This window comes from Ornithorhynchus anatinus, chromosome 11 (assembly GCF_004115215.2).
Source record: "Ornithorhynchus anatinus isolate Pmale09 chromosome 11, mOrnAna1.pri.v4, whole genome shotgun sequence".
Lineage (NCBI taxonomy): Eukaryota > Metazoa > Chordata > Mammalia > Monotremata > Ornithorhynchidae > Ornithorhynchus > Ornithorhynchus anatinus.
The window spans coordinates 4,449,546-4,474,856 of record NC_041738.1 but is presented as its reverse complement, the minus strand read 5'-3'; the positions used below and the strand labels follow the sequence as shown (position 1 = coordinate 4,474,856).

At 53.1% G+C, this 25,311-nt stretch overlaps 2 protein-coding genes and 1 long non-coding RNA gene across 3 annotated transcripts; 2 read left to right on the top strand and 1 right to left on the bottom strand.

Annotated features, from left to right (window-relative positions):
• The first annotated feature begins 374 nt into the window (after positions 1–374).
• Positions 375–9,928, top strand: C11H16orf46 (chromosome 11 C16orf46 homolog). Its single transcript, XM_029075236.2, has 5 exons — positions 375–469; positions 3,308–3,551; positions 4,332–4,659; positions 4,830–5,276; positions 9,783–9,928. The coding sequence occupies exons 2-5, from the start codon at positions 3,351–3,353 to the stop codon at positions 9,926–9,928; spliced, it is 1,122 nt and encodes a 373-aa protein (XP_028931069.1). The 5' UTR covers positions 375–469; positions 3,308–3,350.
• On the bottom strand, positions 9,378–20,429 carry ATMIN (ATM interactor). Its single transcript, XM_029075708.1, is given in 6 exon segments — positions 9,378–11,612; positions 11,615–11,893; positions 11,896–13,106; positions 14,962–15,161; positions 15,277–15,402; positions 20,257–20,429. Coding segments are annotated over 6 exon segments (2,178 nt in total). The 5' UTR covers positions 20,287–20,429; the 3' UTR covers positions 9,378–11,280.
• An 811-nt stretch (positions 20,430–21,240) lies between these two features.
• LOC103170625 lies at positions 21,241–25,078 on the top strand. The gene is made up of 2 exons (XR_486306.3): positions 21,241–21,560; positions 24,866–25,078. It is a non-coding gene; the product is annotated as an uncharacterized LOC103170625 (long non-coding RNA).
• Positions 25,079–25,311: the final 233 nt, after the last annotated feature.

Genomic DNA, 25,311 nt, shown 5'->3' with positions numbered 1-25,311 from the left:
ACGCTGCTTGAAAGCGGGAGGGAGAGAAGCTAGTTGGGCAGATGCGAGGGGAGCGGGCGGTGGAGGTCGGTGTTGGCCCTGTCGGGGCTGAGGCGAGGAGGCGGTCATGGTCTCTGGTCTATCTGTGGCCAAGGTCACCAGTTGATAAGCGGCAGAGCGGGGGTTAGAACCATGACCTCTGACTCCCAAGCCCGGGCTCTTGCCACTTTTTGCCTTCCAAGCGTTCAGTACAGTGCTCCACACACAGCAAGTGCTCAGGAAATACGACAGAATGAGGGATGGAGGGGGGCCGGGTCTGGCCTGCCCTGCCTAGGCCTGGCCTGACTAGGCCTCTGTGCTACGTCACTTCCGGCGGCTGTGGCTCTGCCCGTTACCGGGGCAACGAGTGTGAGCCAGTGCCCCGGACGGACGCTTCCCTGGGCCCGAGGCCATTGGGAGGGGGAGGGCCGGGGGGCTCTGCCGGGAAGAGGTGAGGACCCCCCATCCCATCCCATCCCATCCCAAGGACCCCCAACCCATCCCATCCCATCCCAAGGACCCCCCCATCCTCCCATCCCATCCCATCTAGGGGAGGACAAGGCCCCGGGGAGCGGACGACCATGGATGCCCTGGACATGGGGTAGGGGGTCATCATCATTCATTCAATCATTCAATAGTATTTATCGAGCGCTTACTCTGTGCAGAGCACTGGACTAAGCGCTTGGAATGGAAAATTCGGCAACAGAGACCATCCCTGCCCAGTGACGGGCTCACAGTCTATTATCGTCATGGTACGGGTTAAGCTCTTACTATGTGCCGAGCCCTGTTCTACGCGCTGGGGGGGTGGGTGGTACAAGGTCGTCGGGTGAGAGCTTCCCTCTTCCAGGAGGCCTTCCCAGACTGAGCCCTCCTTTCCCTTTGTCCCTCCTCCCCCTGCTCCCTCCCTCTGCTCTTCCCCCTTCCCCTCCCTGCAGCACTGGTGCTTATTTTTACATATAACAATAATAATAATAATAATAATGATGGTATTTGTTAAGCGCTTACTAGGTACAGAGCATTTTTCTAAGCACTGGGGTGGACTGACGGAGTAATCAGGTTGTCCACGTGAGGCTCACAGTCTTCATCCCTATTTTACAGATGAGGTAAGTGAGGCACAGAGAAGTGAAGTGACTTGCCCACAGTCACACAGCTGCCAAGTGGCAGAGCCGGGATTAGAACCCATGACCTCTGACTCCCAAGCCTGGGTTCTTTTCATTGAACCACGCTGCTTCTCTCTGTATATTATTACTCTATTTATTTTGTTCAGGATGTGCATCTCTTCATTCAATTGTATTTATTGAGTGCTTACTATGTGCAGAGCACCATACTAAGCGTTTGGAATGTACAATTGGGCAACAGAGAGAGAGACCATCCCTGCCCCAGTGATGGGCTCACAGACTAAACGGGGAGACAGATGGCAAAGCAAAACAGAACAAAACAAGTAGTCTACCTATCTACTTAGATCTAATGATTCTATTTATCTTGATGGTATTGATGCCAGACTATTTGTTTTGTTGTCTGTCTCCCCCGTTTAGAGTGTGAGCCCGTTGTTGGGCAGGGATAGACTTTTATCTGTTGCCCAACTGTACATTCCAAGCGCTTAGTACAGTGCTCTGCACATTGTAAGCGCTCAATAAATACGATTGAATGAATGAATGAATCAGGTTGTCTCAAGTGGGGCTCATAGTCTTAATCCCCATTTCCAGAGAAGTGAAGTGACTTGGCCAAAGTCACGCCACTGACAAGCGGCAGAACCGGGATTAGAATTCATGACTTCTGACTCCCAAGCCCGGGCTCTTTTCACTGAGCCACACTGCTTCTCTAATAACAATTCTGTTGCCGAATTGTATATTCCAAGTGCTTAGTGCAGTGCTCTGCACATAGTAAGTGCTCAATAAATACTATTGAATGAATAATAATCACAATAATGGTACTTGTTAAACTCTTACTAGTGCCAAGCACTGTTTTAAACCCTGGGGTAGATGCAAGTTAGGTTGGACACAGTGCCTGTCCCCCGGGGGCTCACACCCTTAATCCCCATGTTACAGGTGACGGAACTGAGGCCCAGTGAAGTGACTTGCCCAAGGTCACACAGCAGACTTGTGGTGGAGCCGGGATTAGAACCCATGACCTGACTCCTAGACCCGGGCTCCGTCCACTAAGCCACGCTGAGGGCAAGAGATGGGTGGGAGGCAGTGGGGGCCGGACACAGGGAGTTGGTGGGAGGGGTGTAAACTTGAATCTCCCGGAATTTGGGTTGGTCTTTGTTTCGATTGTTTTAGCATTTATTAAGCACTAAGAGTGAGAGCCCTGTGTGGGACAGGGACTGTGTCCCACCCAGTTATCTTGCATCTACCCCAGTGCTTAAAACAGTGCCTGGCACATAGTAAGTGCTTACTAAATACCACCATCATCACTTATTATGTTCCAGGCACTGTACTAAGCGCTGGGGTAGATACAAGCTAATCAGGTAGGACACAGTCCATGTCCCACATGAGGCTCACAGGCTTCCTCCCCATTTCCCAGATGAGGTAACGGAGGCACAGAGAATGATAACAATGATGGTATTTGTTAAGTGCTTACTATGTGTCAGACACTGTTCTAAGCACTGGGGTAGATACAGACTTTGCCTGCCCTTCAAAATATTTGACAATTAGGCTCATTTTGCCCAGGCCCTTCCTTATTCTGCCATCTCGTAACAGAAAAGCTCCCTCTAGGTGCACTAACTTGGCCTCTGCTACAGTATGGTCACCTCAGCCAACAGCTGTTGACTGTAAACTCAACGTGGACAGGGAATGTGTCTGTTTTTTGTTGAACTGTACTGTCCCCAGGGCTTACTTAGTATAGTGCTCTGCACACAGTAAGCCTTCAATAAATACGACTGACTGACAAACTGACCTGACGTATTCCGGGTTTTATTCACTTAAAGCCCATACGGTTGCTAGAAGTGAAAATTTTAACATGCGCCTCATCCATCCTCAGGTAAAAGTCCACAAGCGATGGACTTTATAAGTTTCAATATCAAAATAGGTGTATGCTTTAATCACCGCCTTTACAAACTGACAGAAAAAAAGTCTTAAACTCTGGGACTCAATCTATTTTGCCCGATGGCATCATCAATTCCTAGCCTTGTTATTGTCTAAAATTCTAGTTCAGCTTTTGGCAACTGATTCTTTTTTGGAGTTGGCTTCTAGAATGTATGAGGCACAAACACATTTGAAAGTCGAGGGCCTGTGAGGTCAATTTTATATTGCAAATCTGATCATTAAAACCTAATCCACATTTCAAGTTGCAGACCGGAGGAGTAAAAGCTGCAAGACACCATAACCACAATGCATTTCTGTCAGAAAAATGAATTGGAATTAGAAAAAGGCAGTGAAACTCAAAGAGCAGAAGAATTCCAAGCGACATGTACCTATCCAAATGAAAAGAGAGAAAAGAATCATGTCTGTACCCTGCTGAATATCAGTGACCTATCACTTGAACAAGAACGATCCATGGATTATATTATTGGCACTGGATGGGATGAAGCAGTAAGTCTTCTTTTAAAGTTGTCTAAAAGTTTGCACCACATACCCTGAACACCTGTTAGATTATATGTTGGCATTACTGAAAAGTAATCCGTGTTACCAAATATATGAGAATACTGTAGTTAATAATATTACTAAAAAGAAGAGTATTATTTAAGCATTTACTGTGTGCCAAGCACTATATTCTGGTAGTTGTAAGATGCTCTGAACACAGTGAGTTCTCAGTAAATACAACTGAGGATGAAAAGCAAATCAGACACAGTCCCTGTCCCACAAGGGGCTCAGAGTCTGGGGGGAGAGAGAAGGGAGATCTAATCCTCACTGTTACAGATGTGGACACAGAGACACAGAGAAATTAAGTGACCTGCCAAAGGTCACCCAGCAGGCAGGGGTCGGAGCCGGAATTGGAACTCAGGTCTCCGGACTCCAGGCTCCAGCTCTTTGCACTAGGACATCCTGCTTCTTGCTGATGACAAAGGAATGGAAATTTAGACATTCAAGACTCCCCCTCGAGACTGAAGGCTCGTTATGGACAGGAAATGTGTCTGTTAATTCTGTCGTAACTATACTCCCCCAAGTGCTTAGTACAGTGCCCCGCACAGAGGAAGCGCTCAATAAAGACCGTCGATTGACTAATTCCGAGAGTTTCCATGAATACAGTAGGCTCGGCTGACCTTTGCGCTCCAAAGACAGTAGGCTGGGGGTAGGTTTTATCTCTCGTTCTAGTCCGTTCCCGAGCCCCCAGTTACCGATGGAGACTCGGTGTGCTTTCTGTGTTTCCAGGTGCAAGGCTGGGGTAAGGCCTCTCCAACTGCCTGCGTTTGGCCCCGAAAGAAATCCAGAAAAGCCAAGGCAGGAGAAAGCGACGGCAGCTGTCTACTGTGCATAAATATGGTGCAGCCGCCCGGTGCACATCTCGTCCCCGACCCCAAGCCCTCCCCCGACCCCTCCAAACCCGACTTAAAAGCAAGGAGCAAGGTCGCTCAGGATACGGTGCCCGAAAAGGAACACGCTCCGTTGCCCAGCCAAGAGTCGCCCGCCTGCTCCGAGACAGCCGCGAGTGAAGCATCCGCCGCAAGATCCGCCCCAAGGCCTTGGGGGAAAAAAAAAAGTCTGCAAAAAAAGAGTCTTTGCAAGGCCTTGGGGAAAAAAAAAGTCTGCAAATAAAAGAGTTCATCTGGCACCCGGAAAAGCCAAAGACCCCCGAAAGCGCTAAGTGTAAAGAGCCGAAGAGCTTCGAGTCGACCGCCTCTAACCCTAAGCCAGATCTGGCTCCCTCAGACGCTTCAAAACCAGGCCTAGTGCTGCCCCCGCTGAGAGCCAGCCCCCAGAGCAACCCGGACTCTTCGATCAAGAAGAAGATGGGGGCGTTAACGGTCTCTGAGGAGAAAATGCCCGGCACCGCTTCCCCCTGGAGTTACGGTTCGAAAGCAGCCGAACAGAAAGGGGAGAAGGGGACCCTCGACCCCTTAAGCGGTGTCGCCGACCAACAGGAGAAACTGAGCGAAGCGAGCCCGAGGACCTCCTCCTCTTCTGAGCCCTCGCCTCCGGGTTGGCCCTGGTCCCTCCTGCCCGACAAGCACTCCAACTCCGTCCCCGACATGGCCACCTGGCAGCTTCCTCACAAACGGCGACCGCAGGGCCGCCGGCCGCAGGTCCGCCGGGAGGAGCCGAGAGCCGCCAGCGGTGGCAAAGAGCGGAATCTCAGCAAGGCCCGGCGAGAGAGCGGTTCTCCGACAGCAGAGGCCCGGCTCCCGGCAGGACAACTCTTCCCTTCCTTGATAGTAAGCAGGGTCATCATCCCCGTCTTGCCTCACAGACTTCTCTGACGTTTTAATGAGACGCTTTCCAGGCAACGACCCCTTCTCGGCGAGTCTCTGATTTACGGTACAAGGTGGAAATTGAAGATGTTTGTGATTTTCGTTTTGTTTGGTTTTGGTTATTTTTATGGCTGGGGGCTCTGAAAATATAGGCATTTAACTTCTCTGGGGGCTTAAGTGAAGAGTCTGTAAAACTTTTATTTGTAAACAAATGATTACCAGTCACACACTGTCTTCTCTCAGACTGAGTTTCCCGGAGGGAGCCTGCTGAGGGGGAAGGACGGGAGAAATTATTTGGTGAGTATTTCACCCAGAAGTAAAAGCGGGATGTGGTCCAGATCCATGCAACCCTATTCTTCCTGCACTGTGGATTGAGGTTGGCCAAGACGCAGCATGGCCTAGCCCCCGAGTTCTAGTCCCGGCTCCGCCACTTGTCTGCTGGGTGACCTTGGGTAAGTCACTTCCCTTCTCTAGTGCAGAAGACCCAGCGCAGAGGAATCGATTATGCTGCTCCTGGGGGGTGGGGTGGGGTGGGGGTGGTCATTCTCATCTGCCAGTCACGTTATCAATTGGGCACGGAGGGCACAGGGGCAGCAGGTTGCAGGACCCACACACAAAAGTGTGTTACCTGCACCTGGAGTGACCAAGACATAAGCTGCATGGCTTAGGGAAAGAGGATGGACTTGGAAGTCGGAGGGTGCGGGTTCTAATCCCGGGTCCGCCACTTATCAGCTGTGTGACTTTGGGCAAGTCACTTCTCCGTGCCTCAATTCCCTCATCTGGAAAATGGGGATGAAGACTGTGAGCCCACGTGGGACAACCTGAATAACCTTGTTTCTACCCCAGTGCTTAGAACAGCGATTGGCACATAGTAAGCGCTTAACAAATACCATCATTATTATTATTATCACAGTCAGGATTTATTGAGCTCCTTCAGGCGCCCAGCACTGTACTACAATCAAACTTCCTCAGATCTAAGGTCAGTTCCTGAGGGTTTCAGTTCTTCCTGTGAAAATAAGAGATAGCCAGTCCTCAGTCCTAAAACCCCCCCGCAATCCCAACCCACCTCACATTTTACAGTCAAAATCTATTAAGTGCCTCCCCTCCAAAGGCATTTCTAACACGTCCTCATCCCCTTCCCTGGCGGCTGTCTGCATTTCTTAGACATCCCATTCCTTGTCGAATCTCTGCCACCGGAAATCTCCCTCGAGAGGGAGCTGGTTCGGGGTTGGGGAGATGGTCCCGGCTGATGGCAGGGAAGCGGAGCGCTGTGCTGAAGAGAAAGGCACCAGCTGAATGCCCCTTCGGTCCGGGCCTCAAGGGAGGGGGAGAACCAGCCCTGGGGACTCGCCCGCCTTCTCCCCGCCGAGGCCCGTGGTCCCAGAGTGACGGGCCGCCCTTCTGACCCGGGTCCATCCTGCTCTGGCCCCACCCCGACCACTTACTCTCTCCGCTCTTGTAACGGTCGCGAGGCAGCAGTCTGGAGCTCGCTCAGTGGGCTTCCGGGATGCTCGGTTCACGTTCCCTCCTTGTCCCCTTAGAGTGAGACAATGCTGTCATCTGGAAACTAAAAATCAGGGAAACTGCATGGCCCAGTGGACAGAGCCCGGGCCCGGGGCCAGAGGGCCTGGGTTCTAACCCTGGCTCTGCCACTTAGCTGCGTGTGACCTTGGACGCATCGCTTCGCTTCTCTGGGACTCAGGTAACTCATCTGGTAAATTAATTCATTCAGTCACGGGAATTCAAACTGTGAGCCCCCCGTGGGACATGGACTGTGTCCACCCTGATTAGTTCAGTACAGTGCCCATCAAATGCTTAACAAATACCATAAAAAAGACTTTGAAAGTATTCCCTCTCTCCAGGCCCTGTGGCAAACCTCTTTTGGGACCTATTTCAGTTCCTGTTTCAAGAAAGAAAGGAAGGTGATGCGGTTCTTTTACGCAAGTTCGGGAATTACTGCTTTCATCGGTCTAAACAATAACTAAATCTTCTCTCGATCAATTCACGGTTCAAACCGAAAATAAGGCTTTCCCATGTGCATTCAATCAGTGGTGGATTTTTCAGACGGTCTAAACCGGAAAGATTCCCAAGATTTTCTATCTGAATTTGGGTGGGGCCGGGGGCGGTGGGAGTCTGGGGGGACTGTGGTCCTCAAGGAGAAGTGATGACATCGCGGGTCGGGGTTCGGGGGAACGGCTTCAGCCGTAGTCAGGGAAACAGTGTGGCCTGGTGGACAGAGCACAGGCCTGGGAGCCAGAAGGACCTGGGTTCTAATCCCAGCTCTGTCGTTTGTCGGGCAAGTCACGACTTCTCTGGGCCTCAGGTCCCTCATCTCTAAAACAGCTGCGAGCCCCATGTGAGACAGGGACTGTGTCCCAGCTGATTAGCCTGTATCTACCACAGTGCTTGACACATAGTAAACACTTAACAAATACCAGCATCATAATTATAGTCAAAGCTCCTGCCTCTCCCAAAGGTCCAGCAAGCACTCAGTCCAGTGTTCTACGTACAGTAGGTGCTAAATATCACTGAATGACTGTGGAGAACGTGTCTACTAACTCCACTTTCCCAAGCGCTTCCTACGGTGCTCTGCACAAAGTGAGCCCTCAATAAATATGATTGATTGCCTAGAGGATAGACTAGTTACTTTTACCATTCTGGCCCAAGGGGAGGGACAAAAATGGCAGGGTTAGAGGATGGGAGAGGGCCAGGAAAGCAGACAAAGATAGCAGAGGGGGTAAGTGGAATCCAGAAGAACCTCCTGCCTCCACCTCCCCACCAAAAAGGATGGCCCTGCTGCTTAGAGACTAATGATAATGATGATGATATTTGTTAAACGGTTATTATGTGCCAAGCACTGTTCTAAGCGCTGGGGTAGACACAAGGTGAAATCCCAGCTCTGCCACGTCAGCTGTGTGACCTTTGGCAAGTCACTTAACTTCTCTGTGCCTCAGTTACCTCATCTGTAAAATGGGGATTAACTGTGAGCCCCATGTGGGACAACCCGATTGCCCTGTATCTACCCCAGCGCTTAGAACAGTGCTCTGCACATAGTAAGCGCTTAACAAATACCAACATTATTATCAGGTTGTCCCACGTGGGCCTCCCAGTCTTAATCCACATTTTACAGATGAGGTAACTGCGGCACGGGGAATAATAATAATAATGTTGGTATTTGTTAAGCGCTTACTATGTGCCGAGCATTGTTCTAAGCACTGGGGTAGATACGGGGTAATCAGGTTGTCCCACGTGAGGCTCACAGTATTCATCCCCATTTTTCAGATGAGGGAACTGAGGCACCAAGAAGTGAAGTGACTTGCCCAAAGTCACAGAGCTGATACGTGGTGGAGCCGGCATTAGAATCCAAGACCTCAGACCCCCAAGCCCGTGCTCTTTCCACTAGGCCACGCTGTTTCAACAAATAACAAAATATTGTCCCGGGAGGAAATAGATAAGGGAGCCTGGGCAACCAAAAATACAAGGATCACGGGGGTCGGGGAGGAAGAGACAGACGGGTGACCAAACCAAACGCAGGAAGGGCTCAATAAGAACCAGTGGTTCGGCGTTTGGATGGTCTTTTAACTACTGTTATCAGCCTCCTTGCTGACCTTTCGGCCTCCCGTCTCTCCCCATTCCAGTCCCCGCTTCACTCTGCTGCCTGGATTATTTTCCTACAAAAAAGTTCAGTCCGTGTTCCCCGCCTCCTCAAGACCCTCCAGCGGTTGCCCATCCACCTGTGCATCAAACAGAAACTCCTTGCCGTCGGCTTTTAAAGCACTCAGTCACCTCGCCCCCTCCTATCTCTCTTACCCCAACCCAGCCCACACACTTGGCTCCTCTAATGCCAACCCACTCACTGTACCTCAATCTCGTCTATCTCCCTGCCCACCTCTCGCCCACGCCCGGCTCAATCCCGACCCCCGGCTGGAGGATGTGGCGTTCCAGACCCAATGGAGGGAAGGGAAGGGAAGGACCGCGGTCGGCGGACTTGAACACTCGACGAAACCAGTTTCGTGATTCCGGCTGCTCTTTAATCAGTGCAATTTGAGCTTTTACAGACTGTTCGCTTCCTCTAGGACATAGAGCTAAGTGGAGCGGCATTTCCCCACCGGTCTTCATCCGTAAAGAGCCCTCTTCTAACACAGCTCCCTCTGCCCGACGGTACCCGTCGGTGGGGCGGAGAAAAACCATCTCCGAAACCAAGTCCTTTTTTCAAGCCATCCATCACCGCCCACTTATTTAACAAAAAGGCAGAAACAAACATGCACTTCTCCTTGGTGTGCACAGGCCTTCAAACTAACGAACGTTTAATCATTAAGGCGGTAACACTCCTAAAGAAACAAGGAAAAATTCCAAGTTAAGGCTTTACGGGGCCGGGTGGTGAAATCCATATCCGTACCCATTCCCTCCTCAGGATCACAAGCCTCGCTAGTAGATAAACCTGACTTTCTCGTCAGGGAGATTCTCCGCCAGCATCTGGGTCTTTGTAACAAGACTGCAAGGAATCTGAAGGATGGAGCAGCAGCACGTCACACTCTGTTCATCTGCGACTGTCAGTAGTTTTATCCTCTCGGATTTGTGTTTCAGAGACTCCCGCCGGAGAGGAGGGCCAAAAGATGTTCTCCCTGAACATCTAGCTGCCAACTCCCTGCCACGAAGCAACAGTGCTCCCTAATCGGGGCAAAACTCAGAGGGGGGGAACGGATTCCCCCCAGACCAGACCCACAGGGCACCTCCCGCTATGATGCATTCCCCTTTTCCCTTCCCTTCGTGAAAAGGGACTGACCAGCCATTTTGAAAAGCTGAAAGCAGGCTTTTGGGAGGATGGAGGCTCTTTGGGATTCCTGGCAGCCTCCGTTCAAGCAGCAAAGCCACCGCTGAGGTGGTTTATCTCTTAAGAGGGAGGTGGCGGTGGGCGGGGGGATCTGAAAGTATCCAGTTTGAATCTCCTGAGAGATGGTGTTAGAAGACGCACCCTTCTCCCACACAGCCAAGATGGGATCCCAGCCCCCGCCACACGGCACTGCGAAGAGATTTCGGCATACTAGAAATGCAGCAAATGAGTAACGCTGTGCAAAATCTCCCAATCTTTCCCTCCCTCAATGAAGAGGGACCTATCTTTTAACTCAGCTTCTCCGTACTACGGTCAAAACTTTCTGTCAAAGCTTTCGGGCCTCCGACGAGCACTGTTTTGCTTTCGGCAGTGAGTTTCCAGAACAGAACCATCGGAGGCTGCCCGTTTCCCAGGACCGAACACCACGTGACGGGCTCACAAATAGCTTAAGTAGACGGCGGGGGTCCTCCGGGAGATCCCATCCTGCCGAACAGGCGGCGGGACCGGATTCAAGCCCAAGCCCCTGCCGGGTAGTATTTTTCGACTGCGGGGCTGGAAAGACAGACCCCTGCCCCGCCAGATACAGTACATTCCACAGGCCACGATAGGAACCTTCAGGATGCTTCGTCCGACAGGTGGGTTTTAAAGTGCAAAAAAAAAAAAAAAAAAAGTCTATAGGTTTGCGTGTTTTGTTTTTAAATTAAGAATCTTGTATTTACAGACCGCAGACTTTTGGAAAGACCCAAAATCGGTTCGCGGCCCAAGAAGGCTGAAGAGCGGGAAACGTGACAGTGAACGGCAACTTAGCAGGAAGGGAGCCACGGTGGGGAAACCCCAAAACGCCGATTTTCCAACCCCACGCGCGTTACATTTCTGCACGTTCGAGTTTCGACCCGACTTCTAGTCGCACACGTAACAAGGGGCAAAAGTCCCCGTATCCCCAGAGGAAGGGTTAAGGACCCCGACTGAACATTCGACAGTGAAGACACCGCCGTTTCCCTCTCCCCGGGGTGATTGTCTCCTGCCTCAGCGGCGGGGGGTGGGGAAGGTGGGCTTCCGCCCCCGCCGATCCCGCGCCTCAGAACCCGGCAACGGAACGGAGCTCGGCGCACGTCTGCGTCTCGACGGAGCTGAACTGGGACTCCATGGTGTTCCAGGCCAGGTCGGCCAAGAGGAAGTCGTCCATGGCCGTCTGGGTCTCGTTGCTGGTGAGAAACAAACTCCCGAGGGTCTCCAGGCCGCTATCCATGGTCTGAGTCTCCGCGCTGTTCAGCTGGACTCGGCTCTCCGGGGGTTGCCTGGGGCCGCCCCTCGCCGGGTTCGGCCCCTCCGTCTGGGTCTCGGTGTCGGAGGAGTCGGTGCTCACGGAGAAGCCGGACTGCTTCAGGAGGCTGTCCAGGGGGAGGGGCCGCTGGAGTCCAGGAAGAAATTCAGGTCCGTCTGGGTCTGGGTGTCGAACATCTCCAAGCCGAGGAAGTTGGAACCCCCCCGGCAGCCGAAAGGCGGCGGGATGCCGTCGGCCAGCAGGAAGTCGGTCTGGGTTTCGATGTCCAGCGACTCCAAGACCGGTTCGGGGTTCAGGCCGCCCAGCTCGCTCTCCTCCGTCTGCGTCTGGATGTTAGAGGCCGAGAAGAACTCTTCGATGTCAAAATCGATCGCCGGGTTCTGCGGGGGGCCCGGGGCCAGCTGGCCGCAGTCGGGCCGGCGCCCGACAAAATGCTACGATTATCCAGGGGCTGGCCCGACAGGTTCCCCGTCAAGATGTTCTCCAGGTCGTTGAGCAGATCTATCGTCTGGGTCTGATTGTCCGTCATGGTCTGGGGAGGAAGCAAGGTACCCTGCACCCCGAAGCTTAGAATGGGTGCCGACTTCGCTAGCTCTTGGCTCAGGGTCTTACAGTTGTTCGGGGATAACAAGCCATGGGCCCCAGCTCCGGCGTCCAGCGGGCCCGGCCCGTCGCCCGGGGTCGAGACGCCGTACGCCGAGTGGACGCTTTCGAAAAGGTCGCCGCCCATCACGGCCTGGTCCAGGAGCCGTCGGTCGTCGGGAGAGGCCTCGGTCGGCCCGGGCGGGTGGGTCTGGGTTTCTCGCGAGACCCCGCAGGCTTGGAGACACGCGTGAGCGAAAGCGTCGGTCTGCGCCGCGCTGGACGACGTCGCCTTGGGGTGGGGCAGGAGCGTCTGGGTCTGGACGCTGATGGGAAGGGACACTTGGGAGCCGAAGGTCAAATCCGTCTGAGAGCAGGAAGAGACCGAGGAGTCCGGGGGAGCCCACGGAGGACGGGGCGGGAAAGGCTCGGAGGTACGGGAGACGGCCATCTGGACGTCGGCGGGAGAAACCTTACTCTCCCGACAGACGGTCCCCGGGCCCGGCGAGGCATCGGGAGGGGGGTCTCTCCTCAGGTCGGCTGGCGTCTCGGGGCCGACGGGTTTGCCGGCCACGGCGCTTGCCGCTCTCGGGGCAGACGGGCCGTCTTTGAGGGGGAAGGCCTCGGCGTCCAGCCCCGCTATCACGGCCCCCACCGGCAGCGGGAGGAGGTGGACGGCGTTCATCACCGAGCCCCGGCCGTCCACGCCCACCAGCAACGGCTGCCCCGAGGGGTCGGCGGCCGGCACCAAGATCGGCAGGTGAGAGAGCTGCACGACGGGGACTTTCAGCAGCGCCATCTTGGGCCTCGGCAACAGCAACTTGGGAGCGCCCCGCGGCGGGGTGAGACCCTGCTTCTTGACGTGAGGGCCGCACGGGTCTTCGAAGGGAGCCTCCTGCTTGACCTCCGAGGGCTCCGGCCCCCGAGGGTCTGGCGTGGGGCTTCCCGTGCTGACCGGGGCGGAGTCCGTCGCCTTTTCTGAGGCCGGCGGGGGGAGCCCCGAGCTTTCCATTTTCCTCTTCTTACCAGGCGGGTCCCTGGCGCCGTTGCGGGAGGGATCGAACAATGAAGGTGAATAAGAGTATTCTACTAACTCCACCTCCCTCGGGTAACACTCCCCCGTCCCCCACTGCGGCCGTCCTCTCAGGCAACCGTTCCCCTCGGGGTTTCCCTTGGTCCTCCCACGGGGCACCCCACAGCTCTCAGAAGATGAGAATGATGATGGTATTTGGGAAGCGCTTACTGTGTGCCAAGCACTGTTCTAAGCGCCGGGGGAGATACGAGGTCATCAGGCCGTCCCACAGGGGGGGGGGCTCATAGTCTTCGTCCCCATTTTATAGGTGAGGGAACTGAGGCCCAGAGAAGTTCAGTGACTCGCCCAAGGTCACACAGCTGACAAGTGGCGGAGCCGGGATTAGAACCCACCACCTCCGTCTCCCAGAGCCCGGGAGCCACTGAGTCACGCTGGATGTGCCGGCAGGCGTGGCAGCAGCTTTTATTGAGCACTCTCTGGTGCACTCCACTTTTTTTTAATGTGGTATTTGTTAAGCGCTTATAAAGGGCCAGGTGCTGTACTAAGCGCTGGAGTAGATGCCAGGTAATCAGGTGGGACACAGTTCATGTTCCCCCGGGGCTCTCAGTCTTCATCCCCATTTTACAGGTGAGTCAATCAAATTCATCAAGCGCTTACTGTGTGCAGAGCACTGTACTAAGCTCTTGGAAGAGGACGATACTACAATAGACAGATACAGTCCCTGCCCACAGTGAGCTTGCAGTATAGCGGGGGATGAAGTAACTGAAGTCCAAAGAATGATAATAATGAAGTAATAATAATTGTGGGATCTTCGAGTGCTTCCTACTTGCCAGGCACTGTACTGAGCGCTGGGTTGGATTCAAGCTAATCCCTGGGGTTCACAGTCTTTATCCCCATTTTACAGATGAGGGAACTGAGGCCCAGAAAAGTGAAGGGACTTGCCCAAGGTCACACAGCAGACAAGCGGTGGAGCCGGGATTAGAAGCCAGGCCCTCTGACTTGCGGGGCTGTGGCTTTCCTGGCTTTGCCACTTGTCAGCTGTGTGACTCTGGGCAAGTCCCTTCACTTCTCTGTGCCTCAGTTACCTCGTCTGTAAAATGGGGATTAAGACTGTGAGCCTCACGTGGGACAAGTTGATTACCCTGTATCTACCCCAGTGCTTAGAACAGTGCTTTGCACATAGTAAGCGCTTAACAAATACCAACATTATTATTTCCACTAGGCCGTGTGGTTGCCTCCCCGGGAGGAGGCTTCCCCAAGGCCGCCGATGGGGGTGAGGGAGTGGCCGCTCCCTGCCCGCCTCTGCATCGGACAGAAACTCCTCACCACTGGCTTTAAACCACTCCATCGCCTCGCCCCCTCCCGCCTCACCTCGCTACTCTCCTTCTACGACCCGGCCCGCACACTTAGCTCCTCTAACGCCAATCTTCTCACTCTATTTCCATCTCATCTCTCTCGCCGCCGACCTCTCGCCCACGTCCCGCCTCGGGCCCGGAACGCCCTCCCTCATCAAATCCGACGACGACTCTTCCCCCTTTAAAGCCTTATCGAGGGCCCACCTCCTCCAAGGATCCTTCCCTCGACTGAGCCCCCCTTTCCTCTCCTCCCTCTCCCTTCCGCGTCGCCCTGACTTGCTCCCTTTCTTCACCCTCCCTCCCGGCCCCACGACGCTTACGTCCATCTCTGTCACCGACTGATTTATACGTCTGTCTCCCCCCTCTAGACCGGAAGCTCGTTGTGGGCGGGGGACCGTCTCTGATATTGTTCTGTAGTACTCTCCCAAGCGCTTAGTACAGCGCTGAGTACACGGTCGGCGCTCGGCAAGTACGACTGACTGGCCGACTGGCCGCGGGGCTTACCGGTGCTCCGCCGGGATCTCGTGTCCGGTTCGGTAGACGTGGGACAGCAGGGCCGTCCGGCTGGCGTAAGGGCAGCCGCACGTGCACTGGAAGGTCTTGCCGCAGTCCTCCGCGTGCCGCTTCAAGTCCCACTCCGTGCCGTACGAGTTGCTGCACTTAGTACACTTATGCTTCTTCTCGGCGTGCATTTTCATAAAGTGCTGCGGGGGCGGGGGGGAGACAACCAAATTGGGTAGTTACTACCAGGAGAACTCAACAGAGGACTTCCAGGGTGCCCCCTTTCTTTCCTAGATAAAAGATACTGAGGAAAAATACCTGTTTGACAAGAGAAAACTGAGAAAATGGCCTGTTGGGGCCTCGGGGACACCCTTCGATCGGACAGCAGTAAAACTTGGGTGCGGTCTTCAAATCTTTCCTTACGGTGGGATTGACGATGCCATCCTATAAGAGAGATGTCAAAAGCCAATATTTTTAAAGCAGTTAACACACGCGGGATACGGGTTTCAGTTTCTCTGTAGATTACTGGTTGCTTTTATGCCTGCCTTGGGATTTAAATTAATAGATTTTCTCATCACCATCAGTGGTATTTATGGAGCGCATCTGGTGTGCAGAGCACTGAACTAAGCACATGGGGGAGTAGGATACAGAGTCGGTAGAGCCGCTTCCTGCCCACAGCAAGTTTACAGACTAGAGGGTAGATACGAGATCGCTTTCGGACTTTCTCTGGGGGTCATTGTGAGAAAGGCTACTTTAAGTAGATAGGATTGGCTGGAGACAGCGAATGACCTGATTTTATTCCACCTATCCCAGCACTTAATAAATATCACAATTTAAAAAAATCGAACTGGTTATTTCACTGACCAACTCTATGTCTCCCCTTCACTCCAGGACTCCCCCGACTCATTCATTTCTCTCTCCAACTTCTAGCTCTCACCCCACTGCCTTCTCTCTCCTTCCCGCCCACCCACCGACCTTGTCTTCCGTCCCCAAGGCCCCCCGTGCTTTTGAATGAATAATACCTTGAATAGGTAGAGTGGGTTGTGGTTTTTTAAATTCTCTAAAGCAATTTCACAAAAGTAACCTCAGGGAATCCTCACCACCTCCCGGTGAGGTGGAGAGTCACTATTACGGCTGAGGAAACTGAGGCCCAGAGTGGTCAAAAATGACTTGCCCTAGGGCACACGGCAGGACAGTGGCAGATCTGGAACCGGAATCCACGTCTCCTGCTTCCCGTGCCCAGGCTCTTTCCACTGGGACACAGTGCCTTCCGCCGTCCATCGCTCTTTCAGTATCGACCTCATCTGAGATGACTCTTGGTCTGTGAGGAGAAATGCCAGTTGAAGCTGGGCTGGCTAGGGCACAAGCGAGGCAGTGTGGCCCAGCGGGAAGAGCACAGGGCAGGGAATCAGGAGACGTGGCTTCTCATCCCAAAGCTGCCACGGGCCTGCTGTGAGGATCGAACACCTCTGGATCTCCATTTCCTTATCTGTAAAACTGGAGAAGCAGTGTGGCCTGGTGGATAGAGCATGGGCCCGTTAGAAGGACCTGGATTCAAATCCCAGCTCCACCACCTGTCTGCTGTGTAACCTTGGGTAAGTCACTTCACTTCTCTGGGCCTCAGTTCCCTCACCTATAAAATGGGGAGTGAGACTCGTGAACCCCAGGTGGGACATGGCTTAAGTTCAACCTGATAAGTTTGTATCTACCCCCAGTGCTCGGTACAGGACCTGGTATACAGTAAGTGCTTAATAAACACCATTATGACAAACAAAAAAAGGGAAGTTTCAGTTAAGGGCCTAGAGGAATTGGTTGAGGAAGAAAGATTACAAGCCCAGTCCGCCCGAACAAGAACTAACGGTGAAGGGGGACACTCTGAGAACCCCATGAATCAGAGGGTGGGAAGCATGGAGAGAATTCAGCTACATTAGGACAGAGGAGAGTATGTGAGGGAGGGGAAGAAATCAACTAAACACCAAGCAGCCTTCACTGGAATTCTCAGGACATTCTTCCCTAGTCTAACTCCCCCAAGGGCCTGTGCCAGAGCCTGACGGTATCTCTTCCAGGCCCATAAAAATCCAAGGAAATGTGGAAAAGTTGAAACCCCTGGACACATTCGTAGGGATGATGTTCCTCCATCTAGATCGTAAGTTCACTATGGGTAAGGAATGTGTCTACCGACTCTGTTAAAATGTACTTTCCCAAGTGCTTAGAACAGCACTCTGCACCCAGGATAAATACGACTGATTGATTGCATCTGTTGTTCTTTCCCAAATCTTCACCTTAGTACAGTGCATTCCCCGCAGCGGGCGCTCAAGAAATACCCTGGCCACTACAGCCCTGCTTTCCTTTTTCACCAATGCGTCGGGGACAAAAACCAAATTGGCCCTTTACCGCAGCACCCTGTATGGATCTTTTCGTCTAGACTCGTTCCTGCAACCAGGCAAGGCCAGAAAGTAAAAAGGCTAATACATCCTGCACCAGGTGCAAAAGGGCTTGCTGGTAAAATAGCCGTGATGCCCATTCGCTACCGTAGACTGGGCGTGGACGTTTTGTCCTCGGCTACCTGGACGGTTTGCTCGGCGTGCTGTTGTAGGGACGACGACCTAATCGCTAAGAACTATTCGGGGACAGTTTTCAAAATCTTAATTCGTCTTTAGAAGGGGATGGCAACGTTCAGGTTGACCAAGTCAGGATCGGCTGGCAGGTTGTTCTCGCCACCAAGGGTGACATCTGAGATTCATCCTTGGGCACAGAGAAAGAAGTTGAGGAGAAACATGCAAGAAAATATAATGTTTCTGTGAATCATTCTGTGGATCACTGATCTGTCATTTTGAAAGGCCAGAAAATTATCTTCTCTGCAAAATTCTGCATGTTCTCAGAAAGGAAAATAACCCCTCTCTCTGCCAAAGATGATTCAGTTGTTCTTCAGTTTATACTAAGAGGGATTCGGGTTGGAAAGGAAGAACTCCCAATTAGAATCTAAAAGACTAAAATTGCGTTCATTCACAGAAGACCTCCATCGCTCTCAGCTGGCAACGTCTTTTCCTTATTTTTTAATCCCCTTTGAACATGCGCACTCAGTAACGACGGTAGTGGATTAGGGGTTATTGTTATTCTTCAATCACACCTAATCGAAGGGAAGTTCCTAATGTCCGTTGTTTTTTTTTGTCCCCTGGGCAGTCCGTCTATCAGCTGGGCCGTCCCCTGCCTGGTAGAGATATGACCCCGTAGTTCTTGTCACTGGGTCCCCCGGCTTGGATGGGGGCTGGTGTTCACAGGGAAATGGGAGGAAGAGAGCGGGTCGAGGGTTCCCTCAGAAAAATGTTCTAGCTTCTCTGGATTTCTGCAAAGAACCTTTTTTTTGGGGGGGGGGGAGTGAGACAGAGGCGGTCCATATGAAAGCACTATTTTGGGTGTCCTTTTGATGCCATGATGCTGTTACGAACCCTAGGTAACACATCCAGCGTAACGCATCTGACATAATACAACCTTCCGGTTCAGCAATATCTGGTATTTTGGGGCACCTTCAAAGACCATCACCCCCCAACTCTGAATATCCGGCTCAGCAAAGTGGGTATCGGGTGTTTCGGGGCACCTTCGAGGGTCATCCCATCACACCCGACTGAAAATTCCGTAACTCACACACACATGAATATCCGTTAAAACACGGGACGGCTATAGGGTCATCTGCGGGGGGACGGTCGCCCTAAAATGGCTCGTCCCAACAGCTATGGCTGTTACGGTATCTGGGCCCAATTCATCGGGCCTAGACTGTAAGTTATTCATTCACTCGATCGTATTTATTGAGCGCCTAATGTGTGCAGAGCACTGTACTAAGCGCTTGGAGAGTACAATTCAGCAACAGAGAGAGACCATCCCTGCCCACACCGGGCTTACAGTCTAGAACGGGGGAGATAGACATCAAAACAAGTAAACAAGCATCAATAGAAAGAAGTAGGATAACAGATATACACACATCAAAACAAGTAAACAGGCATCACTATAAATAAAATTATAGATATATACATAAGGACATAAGTGCTGCGGGGCAGGTGCGGGGGGAGAGCAAAGGGAGGGCGTCGGGGTGATGGGGACAAGGGGGGCTCAGTCTGGGAAGGCCTCCTGGAGGAGGTGAGCATTCAGTAGGGCTTTGAAAGGGGGGGAAGAGTGATGGTTTGGCTGATGTGGGAAGGGAGAGGGCATTCCCGGACAGAGGCAGGACGTGGGTCAGGGGGTGGCGGTGGGTCAGGCGAGCTGGAGGCCCGGGGAGGAGGTCAGACTGTTGGACTTTTACACCGTGAGCCCGTTGTTGGGCAGGGACAGTCTCTATCTGTTGCCCAACTGTCCATTCCAAGCGCTTAGTCCAGTGCTCTGCACTCAGTGAGCGCTCAATAAATAGGAGGGAATGAATGAATGAAAGGTTAGTGGCACCCTCTGGGCTGGGCAGGGAGAGCCACGGGCAGGAATGGTGTCCCTTGTTGGACTGCCCTCTCCCAAGCGCTCAGTCCACTGCTCTGTCTGCTCGGTGACCTTGGGCAAGTCACTTGACTTCTCTGGGCCTCAGTTATCTCATCTGTCAAACGGGGGGTGAAGACTGTGAGCCCCCGCGTGGGCCAACCTGATGACCTTATATGTCCCCCAGCGCTTAGGACGGGGCCTGGCACACAGTAAGGGCTTCACAAATACCATCACTGATATTACAGAAGGGGTGGAGGGAAGGAGGGAGGCCTTGGGGGGCTGATGGAGGGATGAGGGATGGAGGGATGAGGTGTGAAGGGATGTGGTGTGGAGGGGTGTGAGGATTTGGGATGGAGGGGTGGAAGGTGGAGGGGTGAGGGATGGAGGGACGAGCAATGGAGAGGTGGAGGGATGGAGAGATGAGGGATGGAGAGATGAGGGATGGAGGATTGAGGGTAGAGGGATGAGGTGTGGAGGGGTGTAAGGATTTGGGATGGAGGGATGGAAGGATGAGGGGTGGAGGAATGAGGGAAGGAGAGAGGAGAGATAAGGGATGGAGAGGTGGAGGGATGGAGAGATGAGGGATGGAGAAACGGAGGATTGAGGGGTGGAGGGATGGGGTGGAGGGATGAGGGATGGAGGGGTGGAGGGATGGAGGGATGAGGGATGGAGGATTGAGGGGTGGAGGGATGAGGGTGGAGGGATGACGGAGACATGATGGAGGAAGGGATGGGCGAGGCGGGGGGGCGGGGGGGTGGTCTCCTCCCGGTCCCCGGTGTCCCCGGGGGTGGACGGTCCGTGGGTGGGGAGGGGAATGGGGAGGAGGAGAGAGGGGACCTGCAGGCGGTGGCTCTTGACGAGGTGCATGTTGAGGGCCGGTCCGTTGGGCAGGATCTTTCCGCAGCCGCGCACGGTGCAGAGGATGTTGGTGCGCACCGCCCGGGACAGCTCGCTCACCGACGGACGGATCAGCTCCGCCCCCGCGGGCCCGGCCTCGCCCCGGCCCCGGCCCCGGCCCCGGCCCCGGTCCCGCTCCCTGCCGCGGGGGGCTCCGGCCGGCCCCGACCCCGACCCCGACCCCGAGCCCGGCCCCGCCGCCGCCGCCGCCATCATCCCCCGCCGCCCCGGACACTTCCGGAGGGGGCGGGGAACATGAATATTCATGAGAGCTCAACCCTCCTCCCCCCCATCTCCTCGGCCCATCCTCGGGAGCCCCGCCCCCTGATGGATAATCATGTCCATCCCCGCCTCGTGACGTCACTCCCCCCCCCCCCAGCCCTCTTCTGCGCATCCTCCGGATCCCCGGCCGGGGGGTGAGAGAGCCCCCTTCATGTATATTCATGAGAGCGCATGCTCCGTCCCTCCGTGACGTCACACCGCCGGCCCTTTTCTGCGCATCCTCGGGATCCCCGACCGGGGAGGCAGAGCCCCGCCCCCCTGATGCATATTCATGAGAGCGCATGCTCCGTCCCTCCGTGACGTCACACCGCCGGCCCTTTTCTGCGCATCCTCGGGATCTCCGACCGGGGAGGCAGAGCCCCGCCCCCCCTGATGCATATTCACGACAGAGCTGGCTCCGCCCCTCCATGACGTCACACCGCCGGCCCTCTTCTGCGCCTCCTCCGGGTCCCCGGGCGGAACCGCGGAGCCCCGCCTCCTGGTGAATATTCATGAAGCGTAGGACCCGCCCCTCCATGACGTCATGCCTCTTCTGCGCATCCTCCGGGGGTGCCACCAGGGGGTCCCGCCCCCCGATGAATATTCATGAGAGCCCAGGTCCCGCCCCTGTGTGACGTCACGCCCCTGCTGCGCATGCTCCGGGCGTCGGGCTCCCGCGGCGGGGGCTGGGTATGTGCTGAGCGCTCAGTGTCGTCCTGCACGCTCCTAGGCGCTCACTCTCCGCACAGCGCTCTGCACCTGGGAAGCGCTCGATGGACGAGCCCGGGCTGGGGAGTCAGGGGTCGTGGGTTCTAATCCCGCCTCCGCCCCTTTGGCTTCTCTGTGGCCTTGGGCAGGTCACTTCCCTTCTCCGGGCCTCAGTCACCTCATCTGCAAAATGGGCATGGAGCCGGGGCGCCCCACCTGGAGCCACCTGATGACCCTGTGTCTCCCCCAGCGCTTAGCACAGTGCTCCGCACACCGTAAGTGCTTAACAAACACCAACATTATTATTATTATTACTAAATACTTTTGAATGAAATACCATTGATGGAACAGTGGAAGGTGCCCGGATTTGGGAGTCAGGGGACCTGGGTTCGAATCCGAGCCCGCCCCCTCCCTGGCTGGTGACCTTGGGCAAGTCACTTTACTCCTCTGGGCCTCAGTGACCTCATCTGCAAAATGGGGATGAAGACTGGGACGCAGCAGCAGCGTGGCTCAGTGGAAGGAGCCCGGGCTTTGGAGTCAGAGGTCATGAGTTCAAATGCCCGGCTTTGCCACTTGCCCAGCTGTGTGACTGTGGGCAAGTCGCTTCCACTTCTCTGTGCTTCAGTGACCTCATCTGTAAAATGGGGATGAAGTCTGTGAGCCCCACGTGGGACAAACCTGATTCCCCTGTGTCTACCCCAGCGCTTAGAACAGTGCTCTGCACCTAGTAAGCGCTTAACAAATACCATCATTATTATTATTATATTACTGGGAGGCTCCCGTGGGGGACAACCTGGTGACCCTGGATTCCCCAGCGCTTAGCACAGTGCTCTGCACACAGTAAGTGCTTAAACAAATACCAAACATTATTATCATTATTATTCTCTGGGGGCCTCATGACCTCATCTGTAAATGGGGCTTTAACTGTGAGCTCACGTGGACGACCGTGATGACCCTGGATCTCCCCCCCCAGCGCTTAGAACACTGCTCTGCACATAGTAAGCGCTTAAAAAATACCAAACTTTATTATCATTATTATTCTCTGGGCCTCAGTGGCCATCATCTATAAATGGGGATGAAGACGGGAGCCTCAACAGGGACAACCTGATGACCCTGTCTCTCCCCAGCGGGCTTAGAATAGTGCTCTGCACACAGTAGGCGCTTAACACTATTATTATTACTTAATCCTGGCTCCGCCACTGGCCTGCTGGATAATAATATTGGTATTTGGTAAGCGCTTACTATGTGCCGAGCACTGTTCTAAGCGCTGGGGGCAAAACAAGGTCATCAGGTGGCCCCACGCGGGGCTCACAGTTTTAATCCCCACTTTAATAATAATAATGTTGGTATTTGTTAAGTGCTGACTATGTGCTGAGCACTGTTCTAAGCACTGGGGGGATATAGGGTCTCAGGTTGTCCACGTGAGGCTCACAGTCTTCAACCCCATTTTTCCAGATGAGGTTACTGAGGCACAGAGAATAATAATAATAATAACGTTGGTATTTGATAAGCGGTTACTCATGTGCTGAGCACTGTTCTAACGCGCTGGGGGAGATACAGGGTCATCAGGTTGTCTACGTAGGACTCACCGCCTTAATCCCCATTTTACAGAATGAGGTCACTGAGGCACCAAGAAGTGAAGTGACTTGCCCACAGTCACACAGCTGACAAGGGGCAGAGCCGAGATTCGGAACCCATGACCTCTGACTCCCAAGCCCGGGCTCTTTCCACTGACCGCACTGTTTGTGCCAGTCTTCCCCCAAACTAGCCAGCTGCGGACAGAACCGGGATTAGAAGAGAATGACTTGCCCAAGGTCACCCAGCAGGCGAGTGGCAGAGCCGGGATTAGAATAATAATAGTGTTAAGTGCTTACCTATGTGCCAAACACTGTTCTAAGCCCTGGGGGGCGGGGGGGATACGTGATGAGGTTGTCCCACGTGGGGCTGACAATCTTCATCCCATTTTACAGATGAGGTCACTGAGGCTCAGAGAAGTGAAATGACTTGCCCAAGGTTCCATACTTAGGCGACATTGGAATGCTACGGTAAATGCCCTGTTCTAAACCCTGGGGTAGATCCAAGGCAACTCAGGTCGTCCCACGGGGGAGCTCATGGTCTTCACCCCCGTTTTCCAGATGAGGTCACTGAGGCACAGAGAAGGGAAAGTGACTTGCCCAAGGTCCACCCAGCTGACAAGTGGCGGAGCCGGGGATTAGAGCTGGGATTCGAACCCCACGTCCTCCGACTCCCAGGCCCGGGCTCTTGTCCCTAGGCCATGCTGCTTCATAGTAGTAGTTGTACTACCAACGCTGCTCCCCTTAGTATAATATGTATAATATAATATAATAATAACATCCTCTTCTCAGAGGATAGAAAGGGAAGGAGAGGAAGAACACCAAGTTAGGGATAGTGTCCAGGGTCCCCGTTTTCCACAAAAATAATTTGGTCAGTCCACATGTAGATGAGATCTGGCTTTAGCAAATTAGTGAAATATATGCATTTGAGGAGGTCTCGACAGGCCAAAGATGGAAAAGCCACTTTGAGCCATCTGTAGTATGGGGCTAATCCTCACTAATTTATGAGATTAAGTGCACCCCCCTTAAAACATCCCCCACCCACCCACGTGATCAGCCGAACTAAAAACTACATCCTCGATTTTTTTTTTTAAACTCCCACAGAATACATTTTTAACAACTACTGCCCGCCCTGACCCGTCAAAACCTAATCGCTTAAAATCGGATATTTCAGTAACGTGCCAAATGAACTTCTGTAGAGGTGCCTATCACACCTTCCCATAAACTTGTGTGTTTTCTGCCTACCCCATTAGGCTTACAATTAAGACCCCCTCTGAGAAGCTTTTAAGAGAGCAACATTAGAAATTTAGTCTGTCAACAGACATGAACTAATGAATTTGCACTTGGGCCAAAGATGGAAAAAATAAGTCAATCAAAATAATTTAAAAATTCCATCCATAAAAGTGAGTCCAAAATGGAAAATTCTGCTTCTGGGTAACTTTGAAAATACGTTTCACAAAAGAAAAGAAAAGCCAACCGTCTTTATTGTCTTTAAGAACCCAGAATCCGTTAGTTGGTTTATATTTTCTCTAAATAATCAATAATAATGTTGGTATTTGTAAAGCGCTTACTATGTGCCGAGCACCGTTCTAAGCGCTGGGGTAGACACAGGGGAATCAGGATGTCCCACGTGGGGCTCACAGTCTTAATCCCCCATTTTACAGATGAGGTAACTGAGGCCCAGAGAAGTGAAGTGACTTGCCCACAGTCACACAGCTGACAAGTGCAGAGCTGGGATTCGATCTCATGACTTCTGACTCCAAAGCCATGCTCTTTCCACACAGCCACGCTGCTTCTCACAGCCCAAATAGCCCCAAAGGTCAAAACATGATCGAATTCTCCTTCCTTCTTAGATCGTGAACCCAGTGTGTGCCAGGGACTGAGTCTGGCCAGGTGATTTTGTATCTTTCCCCCAGTGCTTAGAACAGTGCTTGGATACGTAGTAAGCGCTTAAACAGATACCCCGATCTAGTATTATTAAGTCAGTCACTTGTCGATCCTATTAGTTTCTTTCTAGGTCTGCACAGAAGTATTTGGGCAATCAAAATGACCGAGTTAGAGCCACCTTATCCATTCGCCTTTGCAAAAATGGTAATTGTCTTCTTACGATTTGCCGATCTAATAGAAAGGCTCTATTTCCAAATAGGAGCTACTGATCTTACCATAAGATTTTTATTGAAATGTTTCGATTTTATTAAAATGGTTGATTTCGATCCAAACCGGGAGTAGAGATTTCATCATCTGGTTAAAATTCAATATATCTGGGTGAGCAGCGCCACTCCACTGCCTTTCTCTTGGCTTACGGACAGACTTAACGGCGGGCTTCCGTTGTGTTCAAGACGTTTTATTCCAGATGACTGGTTCGTGGCAGTTTCTCGAAGGCTCTATTCAAACTTAATTGAGTATTTACCAACTTAACGGGCTGGCATACAGAACGAACAGCGAATAAACG

Bases quoted from the DNA above. Each gene is read 5' to 3' on its own strand.
- C11H16orf46 (XM_029075236.2), top strand. From the start codon at position 3,351: ATGCATTTCTGTCAGAAAAATGAATTGGAATTAGAAAAAGGCAGTGAA. The intron at 3,552-4,331 runs GTAAGTCTTCTT...CTGTGTTTCCAG, and splicing joins GCACTGGATGGGATGAAGCA to GTGCAAGGCTGGGGTAAGGC. The intron at 5,277-9,782 runs GTTCTCCGACAG...TTCCCTCCTCAG, and splicing joins CAAGGCCCGGCGAGAGAGCG to GATCACAAGCCTCGCTAGTA.